Source organism: Mustela lutreola, chromosome 5 (assembly GCF_030435805.1).
Source record: "Mustela lutreola isolate mMusLut2 chromosome 5, mMusLut2.pri, whole genome shotgun sequence".
Classification (NCBI taxonomy): Eukaryota; Metazoa; Chordata; class Mammalia; order Carnivora; family Mustelidae; genus Mustela; species Mustela lutreola.
In genome coordinates this window covers 70,120,232-70,141,946 of record NC_081294.1, presented here as the reverse complement: position 1 = coordinate 70,141,946, position 21,715 = coordinate 70,120,232, and the positions used below count along the sequence as shown (strand labels likewise).

The following is a 21,715-nucleotide window of genomic DNA, read 5'->3' as shown; positions in this document are numbered from 1 at the left end:
TAAAAAGTATAAACTTGGTAAAGAAATCGAAGGCATAGAAAAAAAATATTGATAATGTATATATAAAATGAGTAAATTACAGAATGCCCCAGGAAGAATACACTCAAATGCAAGTTTAATAAGGTGCATTGAAATCAAAACTATAATGAGTTTGCACCTTACACCTGTCAAAAAGGCTAAAATAAAAAGACAAGAAATAAGGGAGAGTGATTGAGGATGTCAAAAGACAAGAAATAAGGATGTGGAGGATGTGGAGAAAAAGGAATCCTCATACACTGTTGGTGGGAATGTAAATTACAACCATTGTAAAGAACAGCATGGAGGTTCCTTCAGAAATTAAAAAAAAATAAATGCCATATGATCCATAACTCCACAATTGGGTGTATACCCAAAGAAAACAAAAACACTAATATGAAAAGATACATGTTCTCCTATGTTTATTGCAGCACTATTTACAATAACCAAGACTAGCAGCAATCAAGTGTTCATCAATAGACAAATGGATAAAGAAGATACCGTATATATGCAATGGAATATTAATCAGCCATAAAAAAAGGATGAGATGCCATTTGTGGTAACATGGATGCACCTTGAGGGTATTATGCTAGGGAATAAGACTGGAAAAGACAAATACCATATTGATTTCACTTGTGTGGAATCTGCAAAAAACATTCAGTAAAAAGCAGAATCAGACCTATAAATACAAGGAACAAAGTGATGGTTACCAGTGGGGTAGGGAGTGGAGGTCAGGCAGAAATGGGTAAAGGGAAGTGGGAGATAAAGACTTCTGGTTACAGAATGAATAAATGACAGAAATGAAAGGTACGGCATAAGGAATATAGTCAGTGATGCTACAATAATGTATGTTAACAGATGATAGCTGCATTTGAGCATAGCATAATATATAAACTTGTCTAATGACTATGTTGTATACCTGAAATTAATACACCTTTGTGTGTCAACTACACTTTAAAAGAATTGAAGAAAGGTAAGGAAGAAGCAAGTAAAGGAAAATGAATGAAGTAGAAAGTGTCAGAGAGGGCGCCTGGGTGGCTCAGTGGGTTAAGCCGCTGCCTTCAGCTCAGGTCATGATCTCAGGGTCCTGGGATCGAGTCCCGCATCGGGCTCTCTGCTCAGTGGGGAGCCTGCTTCCTCCTCTCTCTCTCTCTGCCTGCCTCTCTGCCTACTTGTAATCTCTCTCTGCCAAATAAATAAATAAATCTTTAAAAAAAAAAAAAAGTGTCAGAGATACTCTACTTGAAAGTTACTGAGAGCAGATTTTTAAGTTTCTCACCACAGAAATGAAATGGTAAATAAGTGATATAATGGAGGTGTTAGCTAAGGCAGTGGTGATTATCATTTTGTGAAATGTAAATGTATCAAACTAGCACATGGTATACCTTGAATTTACACAATCTTATAAGTGAATTATATCTCAAAGCTGGCATAAAACAAATGGCAGAGCAAATAGTGGAAATTGAAGATAGACAGTGAAAGGATAATATTCATATCTTTAAGAGTCTCAGGAGAGAAAAATACATGGAAAGCAATTATGTTTAAAGCAATATTTAATGAAAGTTGTTTAGAAATTGAAGAAGATTCAAATCTATACCCACTTAAAGGATATACTGGGTACTGGGGAAATGAGCTCAGAAGGATAATTTCTAAGACATTTCCTAATAAAACTATTTGATTTCAAAGATAAAAAATCTTTAATGTCTGCAGGCAAAAACACAACTTTGAAAGGCAAATGAATTGCACTGATTCACACATTTAAAAATCCACTGGTGTGGGGGTTGCCTGGATGGCTCAGTTAAGCGGATGACTTGTGATTTCACCTCAGGTGATGATCTGATGGGGCTTGAGACTAAGCTTGAGATTTTCTCCCTTTCCCCTCCCCCCATGATGTGCTCTTTCTTTCTTTCTTTAAGTAAATCATTCTTTTTTAAAAAGAAAATATTAAAAACCAGAACAAGGCTCAAGTAGAGCAGCCTTTCAAAAAGAAAATATGAGCTAAGGATTTAATGTCAGCCACATTGTCTTTATCAAGGTTATGGAGAAATGGTTTTCATCATTAAAAAACTTAGGGAGGGGCACCTGGGTGGCTCAGTGGGTTAAAGCCTCTGCCTTTGGCTCAGGTCAAGATCCTGGGGTCCTGGGATCGAGCCCTGCATCAGGCTCTCTGCTTGGCAGGGAGCCTGCTTCCCTTCCTCCCTCTCTCCCTCTCTCTCTCTCTGCCTGCCTCCTTGTGATTTCTGTCTGTAAAATAAATAAATAAAATCTTAAAAAAAAAAACAAAAACAAAACTTAGGGAATTATGCACCCATGAGCTGTTTTTAAGGAATCTGCCAGAGGATATTTTGTTTAACTGAGAAATAGCCAGGAAAACCTCACCAAAAGAAACAGTGATGAATCTTTCAAATACACAAATGTATTAATAAGACTAAAAGGTAGAGATGTGACGGACAGACTATATTATATTTTGAGACAGAATAGCCGTAATAAAACTGAAGAAAAGGAGAAGGGAGAGTGAAATAGGAAAAAGAATAAGTGTATTGATGGTTGTTTGTTGCATGGAGAATAGATGAGAGTGTTAACAATAAAAACTCCAACTAGGTAATTACAAGGTTTGGGATTTGATTACTGTATAATCTAATTGTTTACTTATTTCATGGATGTTGGCAGAAGACATAAGACTTATGGGTCACAAACAAAGAACTTTTTTTACTTGTGGTATAGCAAGCAGCATTATCATTAGCATATTTCTGTAGATTGCCCTTGCTTCATAGGTCCCATGGAGGCAGTGCTGGGTGGTCCACAGTGATGCCACACACATAGTAGGTTTGCATTGCTACTAAGAACCCCTGAGTTTGGGGAATCCACTGCTTTTATAGTGAGCAAGCCTGTTCTTTTTTCAGCAGGAAACATTACCACATCCTTCAGGATTGCTTACTATAAGCACAGCTCTTGAGAAATGGCCCAGTTAATGAGTGGTTAGAACTATGCATTCTTGGCAAATGCAACAAAATGTGTAGAAGCACAGCAGGCCCTAGGAAGACTATGTTTCACCACAGATAGCAAAAGAAGGTGTAAGAAAGCAGGAGGACCATAACAAATACTGGGAAGGGCATAGACAATGAAAGCCTTCATATGTGGCTGGTAGAAAAATAAAGACATGCAACTTCTCTGGAAAACAATTTGACTGCTCATGAAATAGTTAAAAGTGGATTGCCATATGATCCATCAGTTCCATTCCCACATTTATACCCAAGAGAATTGAAAACATGTGTCCACATAAAATCTTGTGCACTATGTTCATAATATTCGTAATAGCTGGAAAGTGGAAGCAAACCAGATGTCCTTTAACCTGATAAAGAGATAAACAAGATGTTTTATGTTCATATGATGCCATATTATGCTGCAATAAAAAGGGATCAAGTAGGGACGCCTGGGTGGCTCAGTTGGTTGGACGACTGCCTTCGGCTCAGGTCATGATCCCGGAGTCCTGGGATCGAGTCCCGCATCGGGCTCCCAGCTCCATGGGGAGTCTGCTTCACTCTCTGACTTTCTCCTCGCTCATGCTCTCTCTCACTGTCTCTCTCTCAAATAAATAAAATAAAAATCTTAAAAAAAAAAAAGGGATCAAGTATTGATACATGCTCTAATATAGATAGATGAATCTTGAAAAGATTGTTCTAAGAAACCTGACTCAAAAGATCACATATTATATGATCACATTTACATAAAATATCCAGAATGGGGAAATTTGTAGAGACAGAAAATAGATGATAGTGGGCATAGGGTTTCTTTTTGGAATGATAAAAATGTTCTAGAACTAGATAATGTTTGCACAACTTTGTGAATATATTAAAGACTAATGAATTGTATACTTAATTGACTAATGTATACTTAAAAGAGGATTTTATGGTATGGGAATTATATCTCGGAAAAAAATGTGTGAGAAAAGAATACAGAGACAAATCTAACAAAAACAATTTTTTATTGAAGCAAAGAATATACATTTCATGCAGACATGCAGTAAATACATAAAATGATAAAATGTTAAAAACCTGCAATATTAGTGATAGCAGTAATAACAACAACAAATGTGAGTGGCTTCATCGACCCATTATAAAGAATAGATTTTTCAGTTTGGCTCACAAAAGAAGACCCAGCTATATACTGTTTATTTTTTTAATGTATTTTTTAAGACTTAATGTATTCATTTATATTAGAGTGTGCATGAGGGTGGGGACAGGGTCATAGGGAGAGAGAGAATCTCCAGCAGACTCCATGCTGAGCACAGAGCCCCAAGTGGGGCTCAACCTTGCAATCCTGAGATAATGATGAGCCGAAAGCAAGAGTTGGACCTTTAACCAATTGAACCACCCAGGCGCCCCTTTCTGCTGCTTAGAAGAGACAGTCCTGTGATTGCTGGATCAAATGTTTCAGGAAGGCTAAAAATAAAGCAGTAGACAGTGGTATACTAGACCAATGAAAATGAAAGTGGGACAGGTATGGTCATCTTAATACCAAAAGTAGAATTTAAACCAAAAACTCATGAACTGTGACATAGAAGGACGATTTTTTTAGTGCTAAAACCTATAATTTACAGTGGAGGAGAACACATGAATATCTTCGCAGCTTATCATACAGAAACCTTCTATTTAAAACAGACACTCCAGGGGCGCCTGGGTGGCTCAGTGGGTTAAAGCCTCTGCTTTCAGCTCATGTCATGATCACAGGGTCCTGGGATTAAGCCCCGCATTGGGCTCTCTGCTCAGCAGGGAGCCTGCTTCCCTTCCTCTCTCTCTGCCTGCCCCTCTGCCTACTTGTGATCTCTATTAAATAAATAAATAAAATCTTGGGGCACCTGGGTGGCTCAGTGGGTTAAGCCTCTGCCTTCGGTTCAGGTCATGATCTCAGGGTCCTGGGATCAAGCCCCTCATGGGGCTCTCTGCTCGTCAGGGAGCCTGTTTCCTCCTCTCTCTCTGCCTGCTGCTCTGCCTATTTGTGATCTCTTTCTCTCTCAAGTAAGTAAGTAAAATCTTTGAATAAATAACTAAATAAAATCTTTACAACGGACACTCCAGAGGATTCAGTGAGACTTAGAAATCTACTACTAGAGAATTTAATTCTTTGTTCTTAGTATAGAACAGGCGAAGTCAAGGAAAAAATGGGATAGAAGACCTGGACAACATAAACAGTAAGGTAATCTTAGGGAGATAAGTTGAATTCTACAACATGATGATAAACTGTATTAGGTGCCCATGCTGCATTAACAAAAAATGTTCCTATATTTTTAAAAAATTCATTAATTTTTGTAAGTTAGATATAGTAATACTTTCTGATTACATGCAATGAAATTCTAAATTATAACAACAGAAAACTAATTGGTTCTTTTGCCTGAAAAATTTTAAACTTACCAAACATCTTTTTGTCAAAGGATAAATACATACTGAAATCACAGAATTGTGCAAAATAACAACAGTGAAAATACGCTATATAGCAGAATCCATGGAATATATAAAAAAAGTGTTCAGAAACCAGAGGGAAAACGGGCAGAAGGCGGTACAGATACCAGAGTTAACAAGTGCATATTTTGGAACATCTGATTAGTATTTCAAGGATTTAGTGGAGAATTTTAAAGGATTGGAATCTATAAAATGAAGTAATGATTTCCAAATTCTACAACTAGAAACATCCTCAAATTTGACTGAAGAGCAAGTTAGGGAACTGAATGATAAGCCAGAAGAATGCAAACTGATGGAGAAAATATTCTAAAAATACGTTATGTAGTATATGACACAGATAATAGAAAAGATCTTAGGTAAGTGTAATAGGAATCCTGTAAGGAGAAGAAAGAAGTATTAGCAGAGATAATGGTTTAGAATTTTCCAAAACATTAAAAAGAAATCAACTCACAAATTTGAGAACTCTCTAATCTCAAAGCAGGATAAATACAAAGAAACTTAAGTATAAGCACATTATAGTAAAACTATGGAAAACGAAAAACAAAGTTATAAAACCAGAGGGAAAAACACATTACTTTTAAACCACCACAACTTATAAAACACCCACTGACAGCAAAAACTGAAGCTTTGTTTGTTAAGTAAACAGTTTCCACACAAAACTGAAGAAAATTTTCAGCAATAGACAAGCACTCAGTTTACCAAGTGGGAGTTTTTAAGGCAAAAGGGAATTGCAGATGGAAAGACAGTTATGTGGAAAGAAATAAAGACATTGTAAAGCATTTAGATATATGTATATTGACTATAGAAACCAGTAAGAGTAATAAAAGTGTCTTTTGTGCTTTAAAATATATGTAGAGGTAAACACATGACAAGTAAAAGGAGGGATGGAGTGAAAAATTCGTAAGATCTTTGCATTTTCTACAAAGTGGTAAATATACTAATGGTGGCTTCTAATAAGCATGTATGTCCTCTAAGAATACAGCTTGGAATTAATAAGAAGGGAAATGGAATAATGAAATGAAGGCACAGAAGAGAAGAAACATACTAGGAGGAGGAAAGAACATAAGATGATATTTCCTTTCTAGTGTATCAGAAATTACATTAAATATAAACCAGTAAAGCGAATACCAGATTAAATTTTTTTTAAACACAATTACATGCCACTGAAAAAACAGCAGTGTAAATATAAGGTTTGAGAAGAAACTTGACTTCTTGGTCTTTTGGCTAAGATCAAGTCTGGAAGAACGGAAAGAACAGAAGTTGTGTCTTCTAAGTGAAAATCAAAGGAGAGCTGGTTTGTCTCCAATTTTAAAAGTGTAATTTAGGACAAAAAAAAGTGTAATTTAAGGCGTGAACTATTATTTAATGTAAAAATAGTATTTCATCATGATAAATATGTATCACATTTAAACAGTCCTGGAATTTTATGTGCCTTATTATATAACTAAAAGATAGTCATTAGTAACTTGGGAACTCAACAAATCCACAGTGACAGAGAAATTTAAACGTCCCTCTAAAAGTGAGAAAGCAGGCATAAGGAATCAGTAAGGATTTTGAGGATTTGAACCTGTGCCTAATAGTAGAACTCTGTACCCATCAACAACAAGTACGTGTACTTGGAAGCACACGTGGGATGTACTTCAGATTTGTGGGTGGCTCATTTGATTGTGCTGCAGACTCCTCATTTTGGCTCAGATCGTGATCTCAGGGTCCTGGAATCAAGCATCGTGCCCTGGGCACTATGCTCAGTGCAGATTCTGCTTAAAGTCCTTTCCCTCTGCTCAACCCTCTGCTTGAGCATGCATACTCTCTAAAATAAATAAATAGATTTAAAAATAATAAAAATAGATGTTATATCTGGAACATAAGTCTTAATTTATGTTAATTCTTTCTTAAGAATTTAATTTTTGGTTTTGTTTTGGCTATAATGCAGTTAACTTAGAAACCAATTACAAAAACAAAATACAACTTGAAACTCAGGAGTATACTTTAAATCACTTGCCAAAGAATCACTATAAAAATGAGAAAATATTTTGAACAGAATGAAGAGGATATACCAAAATGTATGAAATTTGTCATGAGCCTTAGGTGAGTAGTTTAAGCATTAATGTTTTAGGAGAAAGGCTGACATTTGGTGAAGGTAAGTATCCACATTAAGAAATTAGAGAGCAGCAAACTATTTTTTCTAATTTAATTTTTTTTTCCTAAGATTTATTTGTCAGAGAAAGAGCACAAACAGGTGAAGCTATAGGCAGAGGGAGAAGCAGGCTCCCCGCTGAGCAAGGAGCCCAATGTGGGACTCGATCCCAGGACCCTGGGATCATGACCTGAGCTGAAGTCAGCCTCTTTTTTTTTTTTTTTTTAATTTTTTTAATATTTTATTTATGTCTTTGACAGACAGAGATCACATGTAGGCAGAGAGGCAGGCAGAGAGGGAGGAGGAAGCAGGCTCCCTGCTGAGCAGAGAGCCTGATGCGGGGCTCGATCCCAGGACCCTGAGATCATGACCTGAGCTGGAGGCAGAGGCTTTAACCCACTGAGCCACCCAGGCGCCCCTGAAGTCAGCCTCTTAACTGACTGAGCCACCCAGGTATCCCAGAGAACAGCAGACTATATCTACAGAAATTAGAAACCAAGAAACAATGAAGATTAAAAAGTTGGTGGCATGTAAAGCATACTTAAAGAGGATGAAGAAAGGTAAAAGTTGATAATCACAATAGAGTAATAAATTTTATACTTCTTTGTCAAAGTAGTCAAGAACAAAACGTGACATAGCTTAATATCAGGAGTAAGAAAAGCATGGACTACTATGGAGCTTATGAAAATTCTGAAAACAGTAAAGGGTATTACTAAAAACTTAACCGAAATAAGCACGTGCATGTGTCACACACAGAAAATCTTCAGAATCCCTCTTCTAGAAAGAAAGTACATATGTAATAGACCTTTTCATTTAGAAATTTCCACTCACATGGTTTCATTGGTGAGTTTTCTTCCTAACATTTAAATAAGAATCAAAAAGTCTTAGCAGGAAAGAGATTACATTCCCTTTTTATGCATCCAGTTTATTTTTATTGATGTATAAGTGATGTAATCTTTGAGAGCCTGGTTTAATTGTGATGGCAAAACCTGATGAGTTACATTATAGAAAGGCAATGTTACAGATTAATTTTGTTTTTTTTAATTCGTTGGAGAGAGAGCCAGCAAGAGCAGGAGTGGAGTGGGAGTGGTGTCAGAGTGAGAGGGAGATGGAGACTCTCCACTAACCAGGAAGCCCAACTTGTGGCTTGAGCCCAGGACCCTGGTATCCTGATCTGAGCCCAAGGCAGAGGCTTCACTGGCTGAGTCACCTGGTGCTCCCAGGTTAGGATTTTTTTTTTTTTTTCATTTTATTTATTTATTTGACAGAGAGTGAGAGAGAGCACAAGCAGGCAGAGCAGCAGGCAGAGGGAGAGGGAGAAGCAGGCACCCTGCCAAGCAAGGAGCCCGACATGGGGTTTGATCCTAGGACCCTGGGATCATGACCTGAGCCGAAGGCAATTGCCTAACCAACTGAACCACCCAGGCACCCCAGGTTAGGATTTTTTAAATTAAAAATCATAAAATGCTAGGAAATCAAATTCCAGTGAAGTGATATACCAAGAGGATAAAATATCGTGATTGTTGAATTTATTCCCAGAGTTGCAGGGTTGATTTAATTCAGGCAGTACATTGTTTTACTGCAGTTTGCTTTATTGTGCTTCATGGATACTGTTGTGGCAATCTTTGGTGAGGGGTCTGTTGGTGCCATTTTTTTTTTAAACCCTGTTTGCTCACCTGTATCATTTGTCACTGCTTGGTAATTTTTGCAGTATTTCAGATTTTCATTATTTAATTGTTACAGTGATTTCTGATCAGTGATTACAACTCGATAAAAGCTCAGATGATGGTTAGCATTTTTTAACAATAAAGTATTTTTTTAATGTATGTTCTTTGCTTTTTTGTACATACTGCTATTGTACACTTGATAGACAACAGTGTTTTGTAAACATAAGCTATGCATTGGAAAACCAGGAGTTCTATTTGATTCACTTTAGTGCAATATTTGCCTTATTAGAATGGCCTGGAACCAAACCTGTAGTATCTCTGAGGTATGCCTATATTTGAAAATCACTATGATTCACTATAGTAATATAATTAGAGTCACATGATTGTCTGTATAGACACAGAAAAAGCAATTTGATAGTACCCAAAACCCATTCATGATTGTTGAAGTTTTTTTTTTTTAATTTTATTGCTCTTCTTTTTTTTTTTTTTTAAAGATTTTATTTATTTGCCAGAGATAGAGAGAGAGAGTACACACAAGCAGGCAGAGAGGCAGGCAGAGGCAGCGACGAGAGAAGCAGGCTCCCCGCCCAGCAAGGAGCCCGATGTGGGACTCGATCCCAGGACCTTGGAATCATGACCTGAGCCGAAGGCAGCGGCTTAACCAACTGAGCCACCCAGGCGTCCCTGTGATTGTTGAAGTTTTAAGCAAACTAGGAAACGAAGGAAACTTTCATAATCTTGTAAAAGGCATCTGCATTAGCCCTACAGTAAACATTAAAAACATTACCTAGGCCTTAGGAAATGTGTAAGGGAAGCTCAGCATTTCCAAAGCCACAGGCTAAGAGGTCCTATAAAGTGCATTTAGGAAAGGTAACAAGGATAGATCCAAAAGATAACATAGAGGTGCCTGGGTAACTCAGTCCGTTGAGCTTCCTTGGCTTAGGTAGAGATCTCAGGGTGGCAGGATCAAGCCCAGCTTCAGCCTATGAGCTGAGTCGGCTTGAGATTCTCTTTCTCCCTCTCTTTCTGCCCCTCCCCCTGCTCTCATGCTCTCTAAATAACTGAATAAAAAAAAAGCTTTAGAAACATGTATAATACAGATGAATGATTTGCTTGTAGGAAATAAAAAAAATACACATAATCTTTTAGAATTAAGTCATTTTAGCAAGGTCTCTGAATATTTATGTACAGAATATCAGTTGTATTTCTAGTTAGGACGAACAAGTAATTTAAAAATTAAATTCAGTGAACATACTACTTGTAAACATCAAAAAGTCCATATATGTTAGAATAAATCTAACAAAAGTTGTAGGAAACATCAACACAGAAAACCGTAAATAAATTTTGAGATCTTTAGCTCTAAATTGAGGGAGGGGTGCCTGGGTGGCTCAGTGGGTTAAGCATCTGGCTTCAGCTCAGGTCATGATCTCAGGGTCCTGGGGTCAAGCCCTTCGTAGGGCTCCCTGCTCAATGGAGGAGTCTCCTTCTCCCTCTGTCTGCTGCTCCCCTTGTTTGCACACACTCTGTCTCTCTCTAACAAATAAAATCTTTAAAAAATAAATACATAAAACCATTACTAGTTCTTTGCGCCCTTAAGACTTACTTCATTAGAAATGCAAATTGCTAATACTGTGTATACTATGTATACTGTGTAGGTAAAGGAAAAAGCATTTGGTATTACTCTAGATCCATTCATGTTTTTTGAAACTTTTAGCAAACTAAGAAAAAAAAATTTTATAACCTTATTAAAGGCATCTGCATTAACGGTACAATAAACATTGAAAACTCCTGGCTTTTGGGAATGTGTAAGGAAAGCTCAGCATTACCTAAATACCATCTTCTAGAAATAATATATCTCGGTAGAATTATAACAACTACCACTAGTAGTCTTATTTTTCGTACTAATGGTGACATTAAAGTTTTTGTTAATTTTTTGTTTGTGTATATGATTAGACAAACATACTACATGTGTGTGATGGTGTGTAATTATAATTATTATAATATGTACATAAATCATTAGGAAGCAAAACCATGTAATACCAGAATGTTGGTGGTAACGTTATTGTTAAAGCTATTATGTATGTAGACGTACCATATATGTGTATTTTTACTTGTACTTTACAAATGTCTTACTGTTTTATGCAATCATTATATGCTCATATTTTATCATGTATTTACTGTTGGTTTACTTTTAATTTCTTCCATCTGAGACCTTTTTTGTAGAAGCATTTGTGTTGTATCTGAGGTACACCATTTAAAATATTCTTTAATATTTATTGGTAAACAGCTCAGCTGGGTGTATTTTTTTCTTTTTTATTATGACTGAGACTATATTTTGTATCATTCTTTAGGATTGTTTTGCCACGAGTGCAATTTGGGGAGGAGGATCCTTTTTTTTTTCTTAGCACATACATATTTTATAGTCAATATAGTCCACTGTTTCCTGGGATTTATTATTTTTTGATACTAATAAACCTGTTATTTAAGTCTTGTTATTAAGTCTGTTAATAATAATAATAATTGTTATATATAACATAATAAATAATAAATGTTATATAAGTCTGTTATTAATCTAATCACCTTTCGTTTACATCACCAGTCTACATTTTCCTTGTGGCTGCATTAGAAGTCTTCTTTTTATCTTCACTATGTGAATTTATAGTTGTATTTTTGGATTTGTTGGACTGCTTCAAGTTTTTGTTTAATCAAAAAGTTTCATTTTTCCTTTGGATGTTACCTTATTCTTCTGTCATCTCATTCTTGAACTTTATATGTTAAATCTTTTCAGCCTGTCTATATCTTTTATGCTTGCTTGTTTTTCATCTCCTCTTGGCTTTGTGCTGAGTACTGTATAATTTTTTGACTTTATTTTCTCTATTTATTAATTCTCTTTTTGGTTATATCTCCATATGGCATTTAATTCCTTTTCTTTATTCTTTTTCTTTTTCTTTTCCTTTCCTTTTCTTCTTCTTCTTCTTCTTTTTTAATTCTTTTTTTCTTTCTCCTCTCTGTTGGTTTGGGTACTTTCTTTTGACCTGTGTTTTAAGTTCATTGATTCTTATTCACTTGCATCAAGTCTACTGATGAGTTTTTCAAAGGTATTTTTTGTCTTTGGTACTACGATTTTTGTTCTATGATTCTCATTTTACTCCCTCATATTTTCCTTATGTCTGGTGAAATTTTTCCTCTGTTTATGTTGTCCGCCTTTTCCACCTTTCTGCTGCCTTTTCTATATGTAGTTTTAAATTCTCTGATACTTGAAACATCTGGATCACATCTGATATTGGTGGATTGCTCTGTTGGTTGTTTTTTGTTTTTTGGCAGTGGATTGTTTTTGTTTGTTTGTTTTTACTGTTTGTTTTTTACCCTTTCTATTTTTATGTGAGTCATTATTTTGGATTTAATGATACCTACTGTGTGTAGGGCAGTAGAGAATGAGTATAGTGTTTAGGCCTGGAGCTGAACACACCTCTTCTGCTAGAGTTGAGCTAGGTTTGCATTGTTTTGTTACTGTGGTTACCTTTAGTGCTCCAGTTCTTTCAAATTTCTGTTTTCCTTTGTCCTCAGGGTTGGGATTGGTTTGTTGAGAGGTTTTTCTGAGTCTTCTTGTTCCATCCCCATTGTAGGCCTTCTTTGTGCTCTTGTGTTTCATACAGGATTTCTCTATACTTTCTTGTCCTTTTTCTAAATGTAGACTGCATTTGCTTATTACAGATTGTTTGCTAGCCTGGTATTGGGGAGGAAGGGCACTTGGGTTTGTTGTGGGTTTTTGGGGCCTGGTCCATCCTTACCTATTTAGTGCTATTTATAATCTCTGGCTTGTTTTCAAGTTTCTTTTTGTTTGAAAGTTTTTTTTTATTATTATTATAACTATATTTTCTAATACTTAAAATGCATTGGAATATTTGCAAGTGTGTGTCTCTTGTCCCTTTTCTGGCCATTATTACTCATTATGTCTATCATTTATTCACGTTTCATTTTTGTTGTAGTTGGGGGCCTTTTTCCTTCTTTTTTTTGGAGGGGGAAGGTATGTTTATCTGGGAAGCCATATATCTTGAACAGTAGGTGTGGGAGTTCTTTGAGGTTTGGGTTAAAAAGTCTTGCAAAGAGGTTTCAGATTTGTTCTTGTCAGTTACATATATACATTATAAATCCTGAGTGTCTTTAAATTTACTTACGTGCTTAAGGTATTACAAATTCAAACTAATGACCTGCATGAGGGATAGTTTATGTTTTAAATTCTTAGGAAAAATGTTTTTGGTCTGTTTGGTTGGTTGCTTTTTACCCCCTTTCCTCCCAGTGTCAAGCAAGTTTTCTTCTGTCTTCTTCTACAGGATAGGCTTATACTTCTGTATCCTCACAGTGTGGATTCAGCTAGTTAAGTTGAGCTTACAAGCAAGTCTCCTTGGATTGCCATGTTTGATGGATTCTCTATTGTCTTTCTCACTCCCTACAACCATCAAAATGGAGGGGCTAATCTCTAGGGTTGGGAAATTTTCTGTTTTCTGGTAGATCAGGAGCTTCATTGGTAGCCTATCTCTTGGTATTTTTATTTTCACTTCAGTCTTGGTCTTTGAATTTGTTACTTTAGTGACATGAGGTATGCATGTGCAGTTCTGTTTGGTTTTTAATTTCATATTTCAGTTGTACTTGGCAGGTTTGTTAAGGGTACTTAATCCTTCATACATTGTTTAATCTTTATTTTCATTTGGTACTGTCCTTAAAATTTTGAGACTTAGAAACTCCTTTTCCTTGACTTAATTTACTATTATATTTTGGAAAGCCTTTATTAGCTCTGCTTTTGAGCAATAAATTGTAGATACTAGAAAATTTAAGGATTATATGATACTGAAATTTTATCTCATGTGGATAATATAATTCATCCATTGGGATAGGGCAGTATGAAGGAAATTAATTTTAGTAGTCACACTTGGATTTTGAGTCCTTACCCACTTGTATGTATTACTTAAGTTTTATGTTACTCTGTATGATTATTGAAACAGAGTAGTTATGTGATAGGAGCATTGTGAGCCTTAAGTGATAACTTACACTGTCTGGTACAGGCTCTGGTGTAGTGATGGAGTAAATACTGTGATTCTCTCACCATTTTTTAAAAAGCAGACTAAATCTCAAGGAGGTAGCATGTATCACTACCTATTCACAATTTTATATTTGTTGAGGTGGAAGTTGTTCCCATGTCTCTTCTGGATTTTACCTTTCAGAAGAATCGTAGTAACTTACTCTGCATACCCTTATATTTCTGGAGTCCTTTACATGTATTTCCAAGGACCTATCATGTATGGGGAGAAAGAGAGAATCTAATGTATTGTCTGCCCATTTTTGCAAACTTTTTGAGTGTTAAATGAATAAAGATTAATATATAATGCAGTTTCTGTCTTAAGGAATTTGTTAGATTGTTAATGATATGGGCTTATATACTAATTGCAGTTCATGAGAAGGGGTAGAAACTTCCTGGGGCAGAGGAGGGAGGGGTCATGAAGTATGGGAAGGATGCCACCATGTTGGCAAAGGAGGATTGGGCTTTGTGGCAGTAGCAACAGCAGCATATACAAAGGCCTGAAGGCAGTGGAGAGCATGGCCTATTTATAAGAAGTCTAGATTGTGTACACAAAGTAGTTGTGGTCTGAGGACAGGAATGTCTTTTGCAGTTATAGAAGAGATGCTAATTGAGACATGTCTTAAATGAACAGTGGTTCAGCAAGTGAAGATAGATGTGTAGGATAATACAAAGTTACTTAGTAAAATGTAATTCACTTTATTATAGGAACCCACTAATAGTCCTATTCATTTGGCCACTACTTATTCTTGAACTCTTGTACCACTCATACCTGAAACAGACAGACATCAACTCTGAGAAATCTTCGGGAAATTTTGTGAGCTTTTATGTGACAGGTTTTTTTGTGTGTGTTGAGGTAGGGGGGAGGATAAGGGAATAGTTTTTCCAGGCTTACCTTTATAACATACAGTAATAGATTTGGAGGATGGGTCATATGTGGCTTTGAACATCACAAATAATTGTTTAAAATTCGGTCAATAACTGTTAGTGGTCTGTTGTAGCGTTTTAAACAGGAAATGTGATAAAGTGTTGATTTTTACGTAAGCGATTTATTTGATGATATAGGATGGAGTTGGAGAGGAATGTGTCTGAAGCAATAGCATCACCTCTTTGTATAGTTCAGGACTGAAGTGATTAAGATTTGAGTAAGGAATGATGGGAATGAAAGAAAGGGCAATATGAGAGGACTTTATTAAAAAAAAGGATTGACAAGTTCTGAGAAGTGGTTGAAGATTTGAAAAACAAGCAGCAGAATTAGGGATGGGATATTCATGAAATTTCATACTTGGGTAACTGGGAATTTTTGATATTAGCCAAGGGTAGGACATTTGAAGGAAGACTTGGAGAAAAATAATGTTTATGTGATGGGATGTTAATTATATGTTATACTGTAGAACATCAATATACCTTTTTATAAATAATTTTTAAAAGTATGGCTTCATCTGTGATTGGACAGGCAATGTAATCTTGTATCAGTACCATAAATGTTGGAGACAGACCTACAGTCCAAATCAACTTTAATAATAAGGATCACTATGTGAGAGAGGAAAGTAATCTCTTAGGATTTTGCTTTGCTCATCCGTAAGCTACATATTGCTTACAGGACTGCTGTGTGAACTAAATAGTATCATGTTTATGCATGCCGGCCCATTTTAGCCCTCAGTTAATGTTAGTTTTCACTTCTTTATTAAAAGATGTCAGCTTTGGGGCACCTGGCTGGCTTAGTCAGTGGAGTGAACAACCTTGATCTGAGGGTATGAGTTTGAACCCCACATTGGATGTAGAAATTACTCAAAAACAGAATCTTCAAAAAAAAAAAAAAAAGGAAGCCAGCCTTACTCTATTGTCATAAATGAAGATGGACACCAACGAATAATGCATAAGACGTTTTTCTTTTGCTGTTGAGCATTTCAGTGAAATCGTAGCTATGATTATTGGCAAAAAATAAAAATACGTGTATAATCATGCAGCTTCTAATTGGACTAACTCAGAAGTGGTAATTAATTATTCAATGTGTAGGTGTAGTTAACAGCCTTTGCTTCTGGTAAGTGCCTTTTTTAGAACGCATATGTTTATGTGAGCAAGACAGACTATTTCCTGGAAGGAAACTGTGGTCTTGAGATCTTAATAATGTCACCTTTAATCTTGAACTCATGAGTGTTGTCCTACCCAGATTATTTTCTTGAAGCAGTTCCTTGCAAGAAGTAAATGAATCCTCCTTTGAGCCTGTTAAGACTCCACAGACTGTCAGTAATATGGAAAAATTGGATATTTAATCAGGAATATGAACGTGTGTTTCAGGTGGAGAATTCCAAAGATAATGAAGATAGTATTCTACAAAGAGAAATACCTGCCCGACAATCTCGACGAAGGTTTCGGAAAATTAATTATAAAGGAGAGCGTCAAACTATTACTGATGATGTGGACATTAACAGCTATCTTTCTGTGAGTATATTTAGGGAACAGTTCATGGCTCTCCCTTAATTTTTATATATGGTATCTAATTTACATGTATTTTTGGTAATATCAACACTTAAGGTTCAACATAAAATTTTAGAGCAGGTAAGTATATATAATTTTTAAAAAATATTTATGCTCAGTTGATTTTGGTAGAAATGCTCTTACCAGGGGCTCCTGGGTGGCTCAGTGAGTTAAGCCTCTGTCTTTAGCTCGGGTCATGATCTCGGAGTCATGGGATCAAGCCCTACATCAGGCTCTCTGCTCAGCAGGGAGCCTGCTTCTTCCTCTGTCTCTTTCTCTGCCTGTCTCTCTGTCTGTCAAATAAATAAATAAAAATCTTTAAAAAAGAAAAATAAATAAAGAAATGCTCTTGCCAGTGGAAGTTTTGTTTTTGCTTTGGTTTTTGTTCAAATCATGTAAAAAAAATTCTTACTGTATCGTTTTAGACCTTCTTTGTGGATTTTCTTGCCTTTTTGTTATCTAGTGGAATATGAAAGAGTTCTGAGAACTCAGATAATAGACTCATTGGGAGCTTTTTTCCTGATATTCTGTAAGGCATACAAAAGAAAAATACATCAAATTTTCTCTTGTCTTATGGGAGAAATACAGATACTGTGTGTTAGTGCAGAAATGTGGGCAAGTGTTAGTGATATGTTTTTACATACAAATATTGAAGAAGCAGCAGCAGCAATAGCAGATGAAATAATTAGCTTTTGTAACACTAGAAGAAACAGAAGCTGTTTCTCCAGAAATCTTCAGTTTTGTAATTGCAGAGAACTTCATTTTAAACTAAAAAATATTTGAATTAGTAGAAAGGATAGGGGCACCTGGGTGGCACAATCATTTAAACGTCTGCCTTCATCTCAGGTCATGATCTTAGGGTCCTGGGGTTGAGCCCCCATGTCAGGCTCCCTGCTTGGAGGGGAGTCTACTTCTCCCTCTCCCACTGTTCCTCTTCCTTACTTGTGCTCTCTCTCTCAAATAAATAAATTCTTAAAAAAAAGAAAGTAAGGATAATCTAAGAAAGAATAAATCCAGGGGTATTTTATCAGTTTCAAAGAAATCATGATCCCTCCCAAAATATAAAGATAGTTTAGAGATTGATTGCAACAAAATTCCCAAGGTTATGTTTAATTCATTTGGTTGTCAAAACAGAACTTCCTCCTTCCATGTTAGGAGGAACGCTTATTTAAGGAATTGTGTATAGTGGAGTAAATGTTAAATTTAAGGCAGCTCTAAGGATTTAGTGACATTTGCCTTATGTTTTTGGTTCCATACATTCTAACAACAAAGAGTAATATGAAATAGTCCCCTAGGTTTTTTTGCCGCATCCAGAGGCACATAAAGTTCATTTCCTGATCTTACTATGTAATAATTTCTTTTTATGTAATAAATTTCCCTATAATGAATAAATTTCAACTAACATGTTTGCATTATTATACAAGTAATATGTGTCTGTTTTGGAAAAATTATGCATTGACTTGTCATACTACCCAGTTATGTAACCATTCATGACATTTTTTGTATTCTTGGATAAAGGGGCTTTTTTTCCACATAGAGTTAACAAATGTAAGCTTTTTGGCTTTTTAAAATTTAAATATATGAAAACTCTTTAAAATTTACGTGTATAATGTGAACATCTTTCAGTGGTTTAGAAAAATTTTTTTTACATTATTCTCAAGAGTATCATGGCATTCCATTATAATAATTACCATAATTTATTTATCTACTTCCCAATATTTGGTCATTTCGATTTTTTTAGTTTTTATTTTTTTTAAATAAGGTTCTAATTATCTTTCGTGCTTACGTGTATCTCTATGTCAGTTTCTTTAGAAAAATGCTGAGAAGTAGAATTACTGTCTTTAATTGTATTATTTGGTTTTCCTTATATGAGCTAGACTGCATAGTTTGTGTGTGTGTTTTGATCACTTACTCCAGTCTCAGCTCTAGTGTGTTCTTAGATTTTTTGGCATCATGTCTTGAAGCCCAGGCAAATTCTGTATTTTCTCTAGGTAGCTGTGGCTTACGCTCCTGAGTCATGTACTTGCAACTCCCATGCGTGCTAAATGTTGTTCTCCTGGGGATAAGTTGGTTTCCTGTGTAGACTAGAAATAGCGACAGGCACACTGCTTGAGATGCTGTCCATTTGATGACTCTGAGTAAAGTGTGGCATTGTTGCATTTAAAGGGTTATATAGCTAGTATATTTGTAATACTTAACCTATTAAGTACTGTCAGAAGTTTGGCAGAGGGGAGAACTAAGTTTACTCAGGGTAGTTACTAACTATGAGATGGGGTTGGAAAAGGATTTTTGGTCATGTTAGGTAAATTTGCTGTTTCTTGAAATAATAGTTTCTGTTTGCTTTTTTTTTTTCCCCTAAAATAGATATATTTCAGGCAACTTGGAAAAGGTTTTACAAGGTTTTCATTTATTATTCATTAATGTCACCCATATGAAAAACCTGTGTCTGTCCAAATACCTACATACTGATAGTTGGTCTGGATAAAGGAGGTTGTGCATCAAAAATTTAATTAGTATTTGTGAAAACATCCAGAAGAAAATTGGCTTTATGACTACTCGAGGATCTTTCAGTTCTTTTTTTTCTACTCTCAGCAATTCAGAGAGAAAGATCAAAAGGAATCATTTTTTCTTGTAGACAGTAATGCAGATTTGACAGTTTCTTTTTTCAGTTGCTCACCATCATCAACTTTTCCTTGCTAAAATGCTGAAGGTCAGCATTTTTTGTTACTGTTATCTTTGTCATAAGTATTATTAGTATACAACCTGTACGTAGAAGTTTATGTGTACTAAAGACTTTGCATGTTTTATTCTCTAATTGAATGCTTAGAATGATAGAAAAAGATTGTTTATTTTTATGAATTATTGTTGCAGTTTTGTCATACATTGCTTTATACAAAGATGAGAACCATGCTTTTAATGTGAAAGTGAAAGGGGTTTTTTCTTAATGTTAAAAAGAGCACTTCTATAACTGTAACATTTTTGAAACTCCTTAGAGTATTGCTCTCAGAGTTTTTAACAAATTTACATATTTTTTAATATTCTCAGTGAGAATATTCTAGATATTTGAGGAAGGTGTATTTCATATTTAGAAATAGCAGAAAGGTGATGGGAGTAATACTCAGTGAGAGTAAGATGGGTAATTATGCCAGCTGAAAATAGTCTAGCATTTACATGAGCCATCTGTCTTGAATTCTTCCTACTCACTGTATGGTTAGGGAGTTTCATCTAAACTCTTTGTGCTTTGGTTGCTGTACCTCAAAAAATTAGAATGGTAGTATTGGGTGTGCCTCTTTTAAGGGGTGGTTGCTAAAGAACATGGAACATGTTTGCACACTCATAGTCTAATCAGTCAGTAATATCTGTAGATGCTTCTTCTTAAATGTTTCAAGATTTACACTCTGCTCTTACTTTCCCCATGTCATTGCCTTAGTGTTCACTGCCTTTCTTTTTAGAACTGTTGTAATAGCATTGGGGCGCCTGGGTGGCTCAGTTGATTAAAACATCCAACTCTTGATTTCCACTGGGCCCAGAGATTGAGCTCATGTGCTCACTGGGGAGTCCATTTAGGATTGTTTCGCTCTTCCTCTGCCCCTCCCCCTGCTTGCACTTGCTCTTTATCTCTAAAATCAATAAATGAAATTTTAAAAGGAAAAAAAAAACAAAACCTGTCGCAATAGCATCTCCTATAATCCCCTGGCCCATTTTCACTGTAAAAGCAGTATTCCTTCATTTTAAGAAATGTGGAAATTTTTTTTTCTAAATTGGAAAGTGTCTCATAAGCTCTTCATTAAAAGACATCTGGTTAATCACTTTCTTTGATTTCAGGATTTATTTTCTCCTTTCTCTCCGATAACCCTATGCTAGCCCTATTCTTTATCTCTTCCTTTATCCCATCCCACCAACTAGTCCGTCCGTTTTACTTCTTCAGTTCTAAATGAAGCTCTGTCGCTTCTTTTAAACTCTTAAATCTTTTCATAGCCCACTACCATCTACCGAAGAAATTCAGAGAGCTAATGTATGAGGACCTTCATAGTCTAGACTAGTTCTCTCTTTTTTTTTTTTTTCAAGATTTTATTTATTTATTTGACAGAGATGACAAACAGGCAGAGAGGCACGCAGAGAGGGAGGGGGTAAGCAGGCTCCCCGCTGAGCAGAGATCCCAGGACCCTGGGATCACGACCTGAGCCAAAGGCAGAGGCCTTAACCCACTGAGCCACCCAGGCGCCCCTAGACTAGTTCTCTTTAATAGAACTTTTAACAATGATAGAAATATTTTATATCTGTTTCCAGATTGGTGGTAGTTACTAGCCACAAGTGGCTATTGAGCACTTATGATGTGGCTGGTATGACTGTGGATTTTAATTTTGCATTTTAATTTCAAATAATTGACATGTAAGTGACCACATGTGGCTAGCAGTGACTAGATTGGACAGCAAGGTCTGGACTTTGTCCACCTCTCCAGCTTTATCTTTTCTTTTTTTTGTACACATTCACTACTTTTTAGTCATGCTGAACAAATTTGGTGAGCCTTGAAGGAACCATATTTTTAGTTATTTTCAGCTGTATTGAGATAGAATTTACATATAACACTATGTAAGTTTAAAGTGATTTGATATACATATTATATTGTAAGATGGTTACTGTATATGTGTATACACTAAGTTATATGTGTATGTGTGGGTGAGAAATACATACATATGTGTATGTACTGAGGGGTGAGAAACCTGCTTGTATACATCTTTTACATCTGCTGTTCCTTTTACTTAAAATGCTATTTTATTCTTTGTCTTCTTGGCACAAAGTCATCCTCAAGACTCAATTCTGTATCATTTCATGGGAGGCCTCCATGATTCTCCATTGGAAAGGGTTAGGTATACAT

General features: G+C 35.8%; 1 protein-coding gene across 6 annotated transcripts in view; it reads left to right on the top strand.

Annotated features, from left to right (window-relative positions):
- Positions 1 to 21,715, top strand: part of RAPGEF6 (Rap guanine nucleotide exchange factor 6) — a 196,446-nt gene that overhangs the window by 55,949 nt on the left and 118,782 nt on the right. For all 6 annotated transcript variants that reach the window (XM_059174494.1, XM_059174491.1, XM_059174492.1 and 3 more), the window contains one exon: positions 16,657 to 16,800. In XM_059174494.1, coding sequence (XP_059030477.1) covers positions 16,657 to 16,800 — 144 coding nt within the window. The remainder of the gene's footprint in view (positions 1 to 16,656; positions 16,801 to 21,715) is intronic.